This window comes from Scyliorhinus torazame, chromosome 8, assembly GCF_047496885.1.
Source record: "Scyliorhinus torazame isolate Kashiwa2021f chromosome 8, sScyTor2.1, whole genome shotgun sequence".
NCBI classification, from domain to species: Eukaryota; Metazoa; Chordata; class Chondrichthyes; order Carcharhiniformes; family Scyliorhinidae; genus Scyliorhinus; species Scyliorhinus torazame.
The window spans coordinates 167,437,896-167,450,335 of record NC_092714.1 but is presented as its reverse complement, the minus strand read 5'-3'; the positions used below and the strand labels follow the sequence as shown (position 1 = coordinate 167,450,335).

Below are 12,440 nucleotides of genomic sequence, written 5' to 3'. Positions count from 1 at the left end.
GGTAAGCACATTCCCTTTAGAGTGAAGGGCAAGGCTGGTAGAAATAGGGAACCCTGGATGACTCGAGATGTTGAGACTCTGGTCAAAAAGAAGAAGGAGGCATATGACGTACATAAGCAACTGGGATCAAGTGGATCCCTTGAAGAGTATAGAGATTGTCGAAATAGAGTTAAGAGGGCAAAAAGGGGACATGAAATTGCTTTGGCAAATAATGCAAGGGAGAATCCAAAGAGATTCTACAGATACATAAAGGGGAAAAGAGTAACTAGGGACAGAGTAGGGCCTCTTAAGGATCAACAAGGGCATCTATGTGCAGAGCCACAAGAGTTGGGTGAGATCCTGAATGAATATTTCTCATCGGTATTCACGGTGGAGAAAGGCATGGATGTTAGGAAACTAAGGGAAATAAATAGTGATGTCTTGAGAAGTGTGCATATTACAGAGGAGGAGGTGCTGGAAGTCTTAAAGCGCATCAAGGTAGATAAATCCCCGGGACCTGATGAAATGTATCCCAGGATGTTGTGGGAGGCTAGAGAGGAAATTGCGAGTCCCCTAACAGAGATATTTGAATCATCGGCAGCCACAGGTGAGGTGCCTGAAGATTGGAGAGTGGCGAATGTTGTGCCCTTGTTTAAGAAGGGCAGCAGGGAAAAGCCTGGGAACTACAGACCGGTGAGCTTAACGTCTGTAGTAGGTAGGTTGCTTGAAGGTATTCTGAGAGACAGGATCTACAAGCATTTAGAGAGGCAAGGACTGATTCGGGGCAGTCAGCATGGCTTTGTGCGTGGAAAATCATGTCTCACAAATTTGATTGAGTTTTTTGAGGGGGTGACCAAGAAGGTAGATGAGGGCAGTGCAGTAGACGTTGTCTACATGGACTTTAGCAAAGCCTTTGACAAGGTACCGCATGGTAGGTTGTTGCAGAAGGTTAAAGCTCATGGGATCCAGGGTGAGGTTGCCAATTGGATTCAAAATTGGCTGGACGACAGAAGGCAGAGGGTGGTTGTAGAGGGTTGTTTTTCAAACTGGAGGCCTGTGACCAGTGGTGTGCCTCAGGGATCGGTGCTGGGTCCACTGTTATTTGTGATTCATATTAATGATTTGGATGAGAATTTAGGAGGCATGGTTAGTAAGTTTGCAGATGACACCAAGATTGGTGGCACAGTGGATAGTGAAGAAGGTTATCTAGGATTGCAACGGGATCTTGATCAATTAGGCCAGTGGGCCGACGAATGGCAGATGGAGTTTAATTTAGATAAATGTGAGGTGATGCATTTTGGCAGATCGAATCAGGCCAGGACCTACTCAGTTAATGGTATGGCATTGGGGAGAGTTATAGAACAAAGAGATCTAGGAGTACAGGTTCATAGCTCCTTGAAGGTGGAGTCGCAGGTGGACAGGGTGATGAAGAAGGCTTTCGGCATGCTTGGTTTCATTGGTCAGAACATTGAATACAGGAGTTGGGACGTCTTGTTGAAGTTGTACAAGACATTGGTACGGCCACACTTGGAATACTGTGTGCAGTTCTGGTCACCCTATTATAGAAAGGATATTATTAAACTGGAAAGAGTGCAGAAAAGATTTACTAGGACGTTGCCGGGACTTGATGGTTTGAGTTATAAGGAGAGGCTGGATAGACTGCGACTTTTTTCCCTGGAGCGTAGGAGGCTTAGGGGTGATCTTATAGAGGTCTATAAAATAATGAGGGGCATAGATAAGGTAAATAGTCAACATCTTTTCCCAAAGGTAGGGGAGTCTAAAACTAGAGGGCATAGGTTTAAGGTGAGAGGGGAGAGATTCAGAAGGGCCCAGAGAGGCAATTTCTTCACTCAGAGGGTAGTGAGTGTCTGGAATGGGCTGCCAGAGGTAGTAGTAGAGGCGGGTACAATTGTGTCTTTTAAAAAACATTTAGATAGTGACATGGGTAAGATGGGTATAGAGGGTTATGGGCCAAGTGCGGGCAACTGGGACTAGCTTAATGGTAAAAACTGGGCGGCATGGACTGGTTGGGCCGAAGGGCCTGTTTCCATGCTGTAAACTTCTATGATTCTATGATTCTCTCCTTGGTGAATACCAAAGTACTCATTAAGAATCTCACCCATTTCCTCTGACTCCACGCATAAATTCCCTCTTTTGTCTTTGAGTGGGCAATTCATTTCTCTAGTTACCCTCTTGTTCCTTGTATACGAATAAAATACTTTGGGATTTTCCTTAACCCTGTGAGCCAAAGATATTTCATGACCCCTTTTAGCCCTCTTTATTGCACGTTTGAGATTTGTCCTACTTTCCCAAGTATGTGTGAGTAAGAGAGTTGTGGAGTGAGAGTTAGAAATTGATAGTGTGTGACAGCGAGTGGAAGGAGAGTGTGAGACAATGATGGAGAGTGAATGTGAGAGAGAGAGGCAGAGTAAGTTTGTGTGAGAGTTTTGGAGTGATAGAGACTGCTGAAGTGAGGCAATGAGTGATGGGCAGAGGAAGAGAGTGAACGTGTGTGATTAATACAGATAGAAAGTGAGGGAGAATGAGAGAGAGGAAGAGAATGAGAAGGGCAGCAAGGAAGAGTGGAAGAGAGATACATTGAGGGAGAGTGAGTGAACCAAGGAAGGTTCACTGAATGAAAGGAAACTTTGGCCATCAGCTGCAACAAACTGAGATAGTAGTTATACTGGGACAGCAGTAGAAAGCATCATATGAGGCCAGTGCTTGCCGGCTGCATTAGTGCTCTGGCTCCCTCGCTCTTCCCTAGGATGTTGGCTCGAATTACTGGAACTCATTGTGGGAGTATGAAAACCTCTAACCTCAGAGGAACCACCTTTCAGATTGGGTATCACACACGGGTTCCCATCTGCCCTCTGGGGCGCTACTTTGATGAAGAACAGGAGAGTTAATTCTGGCGTCCTGGCCAATATTTATCCCTCAATCAACATCATTAAAACAGAATATTTGGTCATTGTTTCATTGTTGGGTGTGGGAGCTTACTGTGTACAAACTAGCTGTAATGTTGCCTACATTACAACAGTGACTGTGGGCTGGATTCTCAGCGAAATCGCGTTCTGCGACGGAACGGAGAATCCAGTTTCCCACATGAAATCAGGACCAGAGCCGGTTCCGCGATTCTCTGCACCCCCCCCCCCCCGAAAAGCGGCGTACTCGGGGAATACGCCACACCGATTATCCACTGCCTCAAGCCATTGCCTGAGGCCCGCCCCGCTTTTCCCGGCTGGTTGAATTCCCGACCGCGTGGACCAATCATGGTCCCACCGTCCATGGTACCCGCATGGCAGCTGTGGACTCAGTCCGGGACCGCCACATTCGGGTCCGGCTGATCGGAGGGCAGGGGGGGGGCCTCATTTGGGACTGTTTTTTTTGTGCAGGTGGCCCGGGCCGGGCAAGCAGCCGATCGGGGGCACTATTTCCGCGGTCTGGGTCCACAGTCTGAGTCCACCATGGAGCCTGGCGTGGCCGCTGGAGGCCGCCGCGGTGCGCATGCACAGCCTCTGACCTGGACTTGCAGCGGTCCGTATCGGCAGTTGGAGCTGCGAGCTTCCCGATGGATCCCTGCTCGCCCCCTGTGAATCTGTGGCCTTTTGACGCCGGTTTTTCTGGCATAAAAGACCACGGTTTTCATGATGGCGTGGGGACATAGTCCCAAAAATGGAGAATCCAGCCCTCAGCATTTCTTTGGATTTAAAGTGTTTTGAGATGTGGAAGGTGATTTGGAAATAATCTCCTCTCGATCACACACTGGCTCCTGATTCCAATTTACTGAGAGGTTTTGTTTTGTAACTTACTTTTCAATAATAGACCTTGTGTGTCCATGATCTGCTCTTCAGCTGTTCTTAAACCATAAATAATACAAATGTTACATTCTGTTCCGGAATCACCTCCCTGTGCTCCTGGCAGCTCTATGCGTTCTTTGATATGAGCCTCTCCAAGATCACGCCAACCTGTCACACTACTGACTGTGTGTGGCTGCTCAGAGGCCTGTATAGGCCTTAAACTGAGGACTGTGTTTTGACAAAGGTTTGGAGAAGATGAGAGTCAGAGCAAGAACCACTTTTTAATGCGATTGCCACAGACGCACACTCATGCAGACACAGTTGTTACTAACTGACAGCTAAATATCAGCCAGGGATTCTTCACTACAGGGAAGAATGTAACCTGCACATAATGGAACCAAATACAGGAGGATGGGAAGAGCTGTCGCACTATATTTGGAATTGAGTGCTTGATACAGTTGGAATGCGGCCTGGCTATTTTCTGCACCCTCTAGTTTGGTCACTGTGAAGTGCATTGAAACACTATCATTGAGGGAAGTCGGTGAACAACGCTGGGACATCCCGCTGTCTCAGAGGAACCATGGCGACAGTCAGGAAGCTGAGTGCGGCCCATGTCAGCAATTCACTCGGCAGCGATTTGAATGTGGTCAACATTAAACTAGATAGTGTGAACAAGAAGGTGGATAGATTGCTACTGGGGCAGGAGGGGCTCCTGAAGCAACTGAAGCAGCTGTCCCAGGACACCAGCACCCTGGAGAAAGAGGTGGCGGGGATAAAGTCCGGAGAGAGAGGACAGAGACCAGAGGGCAGTTGCTGCACATGTAAGAGTCTCCATCAGGACATATCTCAAATGCTGCTCACACTGTCCAAAATGTACCAGCAAAATGATGAGAGGATGGGATCTCTGGAGAGCGCATTAACACGGATGACTGAGAGGTTCCAGACATCAGAGAGCTCATCTGGTCTCAGTGACTCACAGCAAGTGGACAGGACAGAGACGAAACTGGAAACAGCTGCTCAGAGACTCAGTGAGGTACAGAATGGATTTGAGGTTTGGGATCAGGGATCAGGTATTGGTGTTCATTACAGTGTGTGTGACACAGCTCAAATCTGTTCCAACACGTTCAGCTGTCAAAGATGCTTTGGTTCCTGTTGGATAGAGCTTCAGAAAGTGAGGGAGGAAACTTTAGAGGAAAGTAACACAATATGGTAATGGAGAGATTTTTATTGTTGTTTTCAGAACTGAGATTCCCCCACGATCAAATACAACATTGACGACCCTCCAAAAACATGTCATTGGCTGTATAGGACTTTGGAATGGCCTGTTGTTGATAAAGGCACTATAGAAATTGAGCTAGTTGGTCAGTCTTTCTTTCTATACTCACAGCTGCAATACAGGACAGGTCCAGGGCCTGAGATGAACAGTCGTAAACCATTGATTTGGACATTGTCTCATGATAGAAATGGATAAACTGATCCTGGTAGATCACAGCAAGCAGGGACACCCAAATATCTGTCTTTTCCCTTTCTTTCCTTTCAAAGCTGTCCTCTTTCTCGATGCAACCCATCCAGAAGCTGTGTGAGTGATGGATATTGTTATTTGTTGGATAACAGGGTGAAGACAAGTATGAAGTCAGCCTGTGATCTGAGATATCTACACTCCTCGAATTCTGCCGTGGGCAGCATGGTAGCACAGTGGTTACCACTGTTGCTTCACAGCTCCAGGGTCCCAGGTTCGATTCCCGGCTTGGGTCACTGTCTGTTCGGAATCTGCACATCCTCCCCGTGTGTGTGTGGGTTTCCTCCGGGTGCTCCGGTTTCCTCCCACAAGTCCAAAGATGTGCAGGTTAGGTGGATTGGCCATGATAAATTGTCCTTAGTGTCCAAAAAAGGGTGAGGTGGGGTTGTGGGGTAGGGTGGAGGTGTGGGCTTAAGTAGGGTGCTCTTTCTAAGAGCCGGTGCAGACTCGATGGGCCAAATGGCCTCCTTCTGCACTGTAAATTCTATGATTATAATTGCTGCAACATTGGCGACCATGCCCTTCAGTTACCCAGACTCCAAGCTCCGGAAGCCCCTGTGCCTCACTGCCTCTCCCCTCGCTTTCCTCCTTTAAGACATTCCCTAAATCCTACCTCTTTAACCGGGATTTAGATAATCTGACCCAATATCTTCTTATATGACTTAGGGCAAAATCTAACAGCCTGAATTTACATGTCTTGCCACGCCTTCCGAGATCTAAAGGGATCTTGCGAGACATTGTGAAAGGGACCCTGGCCACAATGGGCGGGATTCATATTTGACAAATCTGCATATTGAAGTGCCACCCTTACATTACCAGGTTGGCAGGGGCACTCCCAGGGTGCCAGGCGAGCAGTGCCAAGGTGCCCATGTGGCAATTTGCCTGTGCTGGGGATTGGGGCCAGGGGTGCCCTGACTTTATTAGATGGGGTGCGGGGGGTTTGGGGGGATCTGGGGTCGTGCGGGGGTCTCGAGATTGGGGTGTCACGATCTCTTCCTGCACTGACAAGAAATTAGACTAACTACAGCCTCGACAGGGGTTCCCCACTGAGGCCCAAAAATAAAACAGAGTTCCATTAGATAGCGGGGTCTTTCTCGCGCTGCCAGCACCGGGAAACGCCTGGCCAAATGCGCTCGACAAGTGACTCTGTTTCATTTCTGTTAAATCGCCCCCTCGTTGTCATACTTTACTCCTGTGAGATGTTTCATTATGTTAAGGATGCTATCTAAATATAAGTTGTTGATGTTATTGGAGACTGCCCCTGTTTTCATAATGTCAGCCATATTGGGATTCCTTCACTGGCATCAAGAACAAAATTGCATTTCTACAGCACCTATCATGGCCACGAGCTATCTCAAAAGCCAATGAATAATTTCTGAAGTACAGTGACGATTGTAACATACAAACCACGCAGCAAGAATCCACCATCAGCAACATGATAACGGCCAGATAATTTGTTTTTGAGTGCAATAGGTTGAGGATAAATAATGGCCAAGATACTGGGAAGACCTCCCCTGCTTTCAGTCAAAGTTGTGACATGTTTACCCGAGTGGGCAGAGAATTGCGAAGTTGATGAATGACAGGATTGTAACTATTAAAACCATCCAGCTGTTCTGTTAGTCACACATGGAAAGACAGGAGTTCAGTGAAATCATTTTTTCCTCTGATTAAGATATTTAAGGCCATCAAAGATCATAATCAGAGAGATTAAATGTTTTCCAAACAATGGGCTTGAATGTGACAACTGAGACGGGGAATTAATATATTGGAACTTTCTGCCATATAGAAATATTCTATCTTCCAAAGTTTCACAAGAACTATTTTCAGATTCATTCACAGCATGTGGATATGTCAGCATGTGACTTACATAAATTCTTAATAGTTCTGACAATAGTTTTTGGAAGGCTTGCTCAGCCATTGTAGAGAGCATCATTTTTATTCATTCATGAGATATGGGCCGGGATTCTCCGCTAACCGGCGGGCGGGCCGTATCGGTGCCGAGGAGTGGCATGAACCAATCCGGCGTTGGGCCGCCCGGAAGTTGCGGAATCCTCTGCACTTCCGGGGGTTAGGCCGGCGCTGGAGTGGTTGGCACCGAAGAGCCTCCGCCGGCCGGTGCATGCGCGGGAGCACCAGCGTGTTCTGGCGCATGCGCAGAACCGCTGGCGTGATCCCTGCGCATGTGCAGGTGGTTTCTTCTCCGCGCCGGCAATGGCGGAGCTTTACAGAGGCCAGCGCGGAGGGAAAGAGTGCCCCCACGGCACAGGCCCGTCCGCAGATCGGTGGGCCCCAATCGTGGGCCAGGCAACCGTGGACAATCCCCCGGGGCCGGATCCCCCGCACCCCCCCGAGGACTCCGCAGGCCGCCCTCAGAGCCAGGTCCCGCCAGTAAGGACCTTGTGTATTTTACGCCGGTGGGACCGGCCAAAGACGGGCGGCCGCTCGGCCATCAGGGCCCAGAGAATCGCCGGAGGGGCCAGTGCCAACGGCCCCCGACCGGCGCGACGTGATCCCCACCCCCGTCAAAAAACTGCTGCCGGAGAATTCGGCAGCTTGCGTTGGAGCGGCGGGGCGGGATTCACTAGCTAGTCCAGTATTTATTGCCCATCCCTAATTGCCCGTTGAGAAGGTGGTGGTGAGCTGCCTTCTTCAAGTGCTGTTACGGAGGGAATTTCAGGATTTTAACCCAGCGACAGTGAACAAATGGCGATATATTTCTAAGTCAGAATGGTAAGTGACTGGAGGAGAACTTCCAGGTGGTGGTGTCAGAGCAACCACATTGCTGTGGGTCTGGAGTCACATGTAGGCCGGACCAGGTAGGGGACGGCAGATTTCCTTCCCTAAAGAGCATTAATGAAGCAGCTGGGTTTTTAAGACACTCCAACAGCTTTTCCTGGTCACATTTATTCCTCCAATTCTCTGTGATGGTTAGCTCACACACACTGACTCAAACACTGTGATCAGGATATCACATTGTGAAAGGGACCCAATCCCCAGCACAGGCAAATTGCCACATGGGCACCTTGGCACTGCTCGCCTGGCACCCTGGGAGTGCCCCTGCCAACCTGGCAATGTAAGGGTGGCACTTCAATATGCAGATTTGTCAAATATGAATCCCGCCCATTGTGGCCAGGGTCCCTTTCACAATGTGATATCCTGATCTCTCCTCCTGTAGCTTCCCGTCAAGTTTTGTTTGGTAACATGCTGTGAAGTGTCTTATGACCTTTTACTGTGTGAAAGGTTGTGTATAAATAGTCGTTTAGTTGCACAGAAGAGTATTGCTGAAAACATACATTTGGTTGAAACCGATCATCTTTCCCTCATCGGAACAATCAAAAGATTACCACAAATAAATTACACAGACAACCAATTTAAGGGTGTCAGCCGGACCTGCAGTGTGGCACATTTGCATGTACTGGAAACTGCATATATTAATACGCAAGGCCCTGTTCTTTGTAGACAGAAAGAATATGTACACACATTGGGCTGGATTTCCCAACTGCATGGGGCTGCCCACAATGGGAAGCCCCATTGGCCAGCTAGCAAGACGGAGAATCCCGCCCATTGCGTCTGCTTCAGCTAAACAAAATAAATGACACCCATCCACTAGTTTATTCCTCAAAGCAATGCATTGACCAGAGTCAAGCTGCCTGGTTCAAATTTTAAGACATTGCTTGGTAGTTAACTGTCAGTCATCATCAGCTGGTGCATTCTCCATAACAATGCCTCTATGACTCAGAGTCCACTTGCCAACCAATCAGCACTCTCTTCTCATACAGTACAGAGTTGTTGTTTCCCCTGACATTGGTATTTTTCTGATTGTCCGGATGAGTGCAAAATGAAAAACTTCGACAGAATGTCTTTTTTCAGAAATTCTCAATTCTATACAAGTTTAAGTTGCTGTTGTTTAAGCGGCACCCAGCAATTGTCAATGGGACTTATGGTTGTTCCCCCTCATCTGCTGCCACATAAATTGTTGAAGATATGGGTCAGTCAGGCTTAAATAACAATGAGGTTGTGATGGTTCACTGCAATAAACCTCAGTTTGGAGCCAGAGAACCAAAAGGGAAATTGAAATTTTGGAGCCTTTCAGCCTATCCTCTGTGAACTTCGTTCAGTTAAACAATGTCTCAGAAAATGGTTGCATTCCCCACAGCTCCCACAGCTGGGACAGGTGCGCAGTCAGAGAAAATTGCCTCCCCATCCGTCACCTTCACTTCACATCGCCAGGGTCGCAGGTTCGATTCTCCGCTGGGTCACTGTCTGTGCGGAGTCTGCACGTTCTCCCCGTGTCGGCATGGGTTTCCTCCGGGTGCTCCAGTTTCCTCCCACAGTCCAAAGACGTGCTGGTTAGGTGGATTGGCCAAGCTAAATTGCCCTTCGTGTCCAAAAAAGGTGAGGAGGGGTTATTGGGTTATGGGGATTGGGTGGAAGTGAGGGCTTAAGTGGGTCGGTGCAGACTCGATGGGCCGAATGGCCTCCTTCTGCACTGTATGTTCTATGTTCTATGTTCACCCAAACCCTCTCCCTCTTCTGAGACAGAACATTTAAATACGTCAGTTTGCTAACTCAGGGCTCCAGGTCTGGGTCAGATCAGGACAAGACCCACTCCATGCAGCAACTGCCAAGAGTTTGTGACATTTCACTCACACACGCATTCAATTTACACACTCGAACCACTCTTTCACTTTCTCTCACTCACTTGCACACATGCCCACTTTCTCACACTTACACGCATATACTTTCTCACACTCACACATATTAACTTTTTCACACTCACTCGCACTCATACTCATTTCTCACACTTGCACATGTTAATTTTCTCACTCACTCGCACTCATACTCACTTTCTCACACTCTCAGGTATTCTTTTCCTCACACTCACTCATACTCACCTTCTCACACTCCCACATATTAATTTTCTCACACTCACTTGCACTCATACTCACTTTCTTACACTCACACACACATACTCACTTTCTCACACTCGCGCATATTCATTTTCTCACACTGACTTGCACTCATACACACTTTCTCACAGTCGCACATATCCCTTTTCTCACACTCACTCACTCATACTCACTTTTTCACACTGACTCATGTGAGTCTGTCACAGTCTAACTCACAATATAAGATTTACATTGAGTACACTATTTGCTGTGATTATTGGGTTGTAATGAAACCACTACCTTATCAACTGAATGTGAGATTCCTGACCCCAGAAAATCTTGAGGAACTCCAAAGGGATTCCAAAGATTGGAGACCATAAAATCTCTCTTTGAAACAAGCAAGGTGCATATCAAATAAAGAGTAAACAAAGAACAAACAAAGAAAATTACAGCTTAGGAACAGGCCCTTCGGCCCTCTCAGCCTGCGCTGATCCAGATCCTTTATCTAAACCTGCCACCCATTTTGCAAGGATCTACTTCCCTCTGTTTCCCACCCGTTCATATATCTGTCTAGATGCATCTTAAATGATGCTATCATGCCCGCCTCTACCACCTCCGCTGGCAAAGAGTTCCAGGCACCCACCACCCTCTGCGTAAAAAACTTTCCACGCACATCTCCCTTAAACTTTCCCCCTCTCACCTTGAAATCGTGACCCCTTGTAATTGACACCCCCACTCTTGGAAAAGGCTTGTTGCTATCCACCCTGTAAATACCTCTCATAATTTTGTAGACCTCAATCAGGTCCCCCCTCAACCTCCGTCTTTCCAACAAAAACAATCCTAATCTACTCAAACTTTCTTCATAGCTAGCACCCTCCATACCAGGGAACATCCTGGTGAACCTCCTCTGCACCGTCTCCAAAGCATCCACATCCTTCTGGTAATGTGGTGACCAGAACTGCATGCAGTGTTCCAAATGTGGCCTAACCAAAGTCCTATACAACTGTAACATGACCTGCCGACTCTTGTACTCAATACCCCGTCCGATGAAGGCAAGCATGCTGTACGTCTTTTTGACCACTCTATCGACCTGCGTTGCCACCTTCAGGGTACAATGGACCTGAACTCCCATATCTCTCTGTACATCAATTTTCCCCAGGACTCTTCCATTGACCGTATAGTCCGCTCTTGAATTAAATCTTCCAAAATGCATCACCTTGCATTTGCCTGGATTGAACTCCATCTGCCATTTCTCTGCCTAACTCTCCAATCTATCTATATTTTGCTGTATTCTCTGACAGTCCCCCTCGCTATCTGCAACTCCACCAATCTTAGTATCATCTGCAAACTTACTAATCAGATCACCTATACCTTCGTCCAGCTCATTTATGTATATCACAAACAACAGTGGTCCGAGCATGGACCCCTGTGGAACACCACTAGTCACCCTTCTCCATTTTAAGACACTCCCTTCCACCACTACTCTCTGTCTCTTGTTGCCCAGCCAGTTCTTTATCCATCTAGCTAGTGCACCCTGAACCCCACACTTTTTCCATCAACCTGCCATGGGAAACTTTATCAAACGCCTTACTGAAGTCCATGTACATGACATCTACAGCCCTTCCCTCATCAATTAACTTTGTCACTTGCTCAAAGAATTCTATTAGGTTTGTAAGACATGACCTTCCCTGCACAAAACCATGCTGCCTATCACTGATAAGTCTATTTTATTCCAAATGTGAATAAATCCTATCCCTCAGTATCTTCTCCAACAGTTTGCCTACCACTGACGTCAAGCTCACAGGTCTATTACGGTAAAATGATATAGTGTAGATTTATTTGTTCTTAAGGGCAGCACGGTAGCATTGTGGATAGCACAATTGCTTCACAGCTCCAGGGTCCCAGGTTCGATTCCGGCTTGGGTCACTGTCTGTGCGGAGTCTGCACGTCCTCCCCGTGTCTGCGTGGGTTTCCTCCGGGTGCTCCGGTTTCCTCCCACAGTCCAAAGATGTGCAGGTTAGGTGAATTGGCCAATGATAAATTGCCCTTAATGTCCAAAATTGCCCTTGGTGTTGGGTGGAGGCGTTGAGTTTGGGTAGGGTGCTCTTTCCAGGAGCCGGTGCAGACTCAATGGGCCGAATGGCCTCCTGCACTGTAAATTCAATGATAATCTATGATTAATCTAGGACAAAGATTCGGCACAACATCGTGGGCCGAAGGGCCTGTTCTGTGCTGTATTTTCTATGTTCTATG

General features: G+C 47.6%; 1 protein-coding gene across 1 annotated transcript in view; it reads left to right on the top strand.

Annotated features, from left to right (window-relative positions):
- The first annotated feature begins 4,315 nt into the window (after positions 1-4,315).
- The window catches only part of LOC140428237 (uncharacterized), a 504,514-nt gene continuing 496,389 nt past the window's right edge, over positions 4,316-12,440 (top strand). Inside the window, exon 1 of the mRNA XM_072514486.1 lies at positions 4,316-4,812. Coding sequence (XP_072370587.1) covers positions 4,360-4,812 — 453 coding nt within the window. The 5' untranslated portion in view covers positions 4,316-4,359. The remainder of the gene's footprint in view (positions 4,813-12,440) is intronic.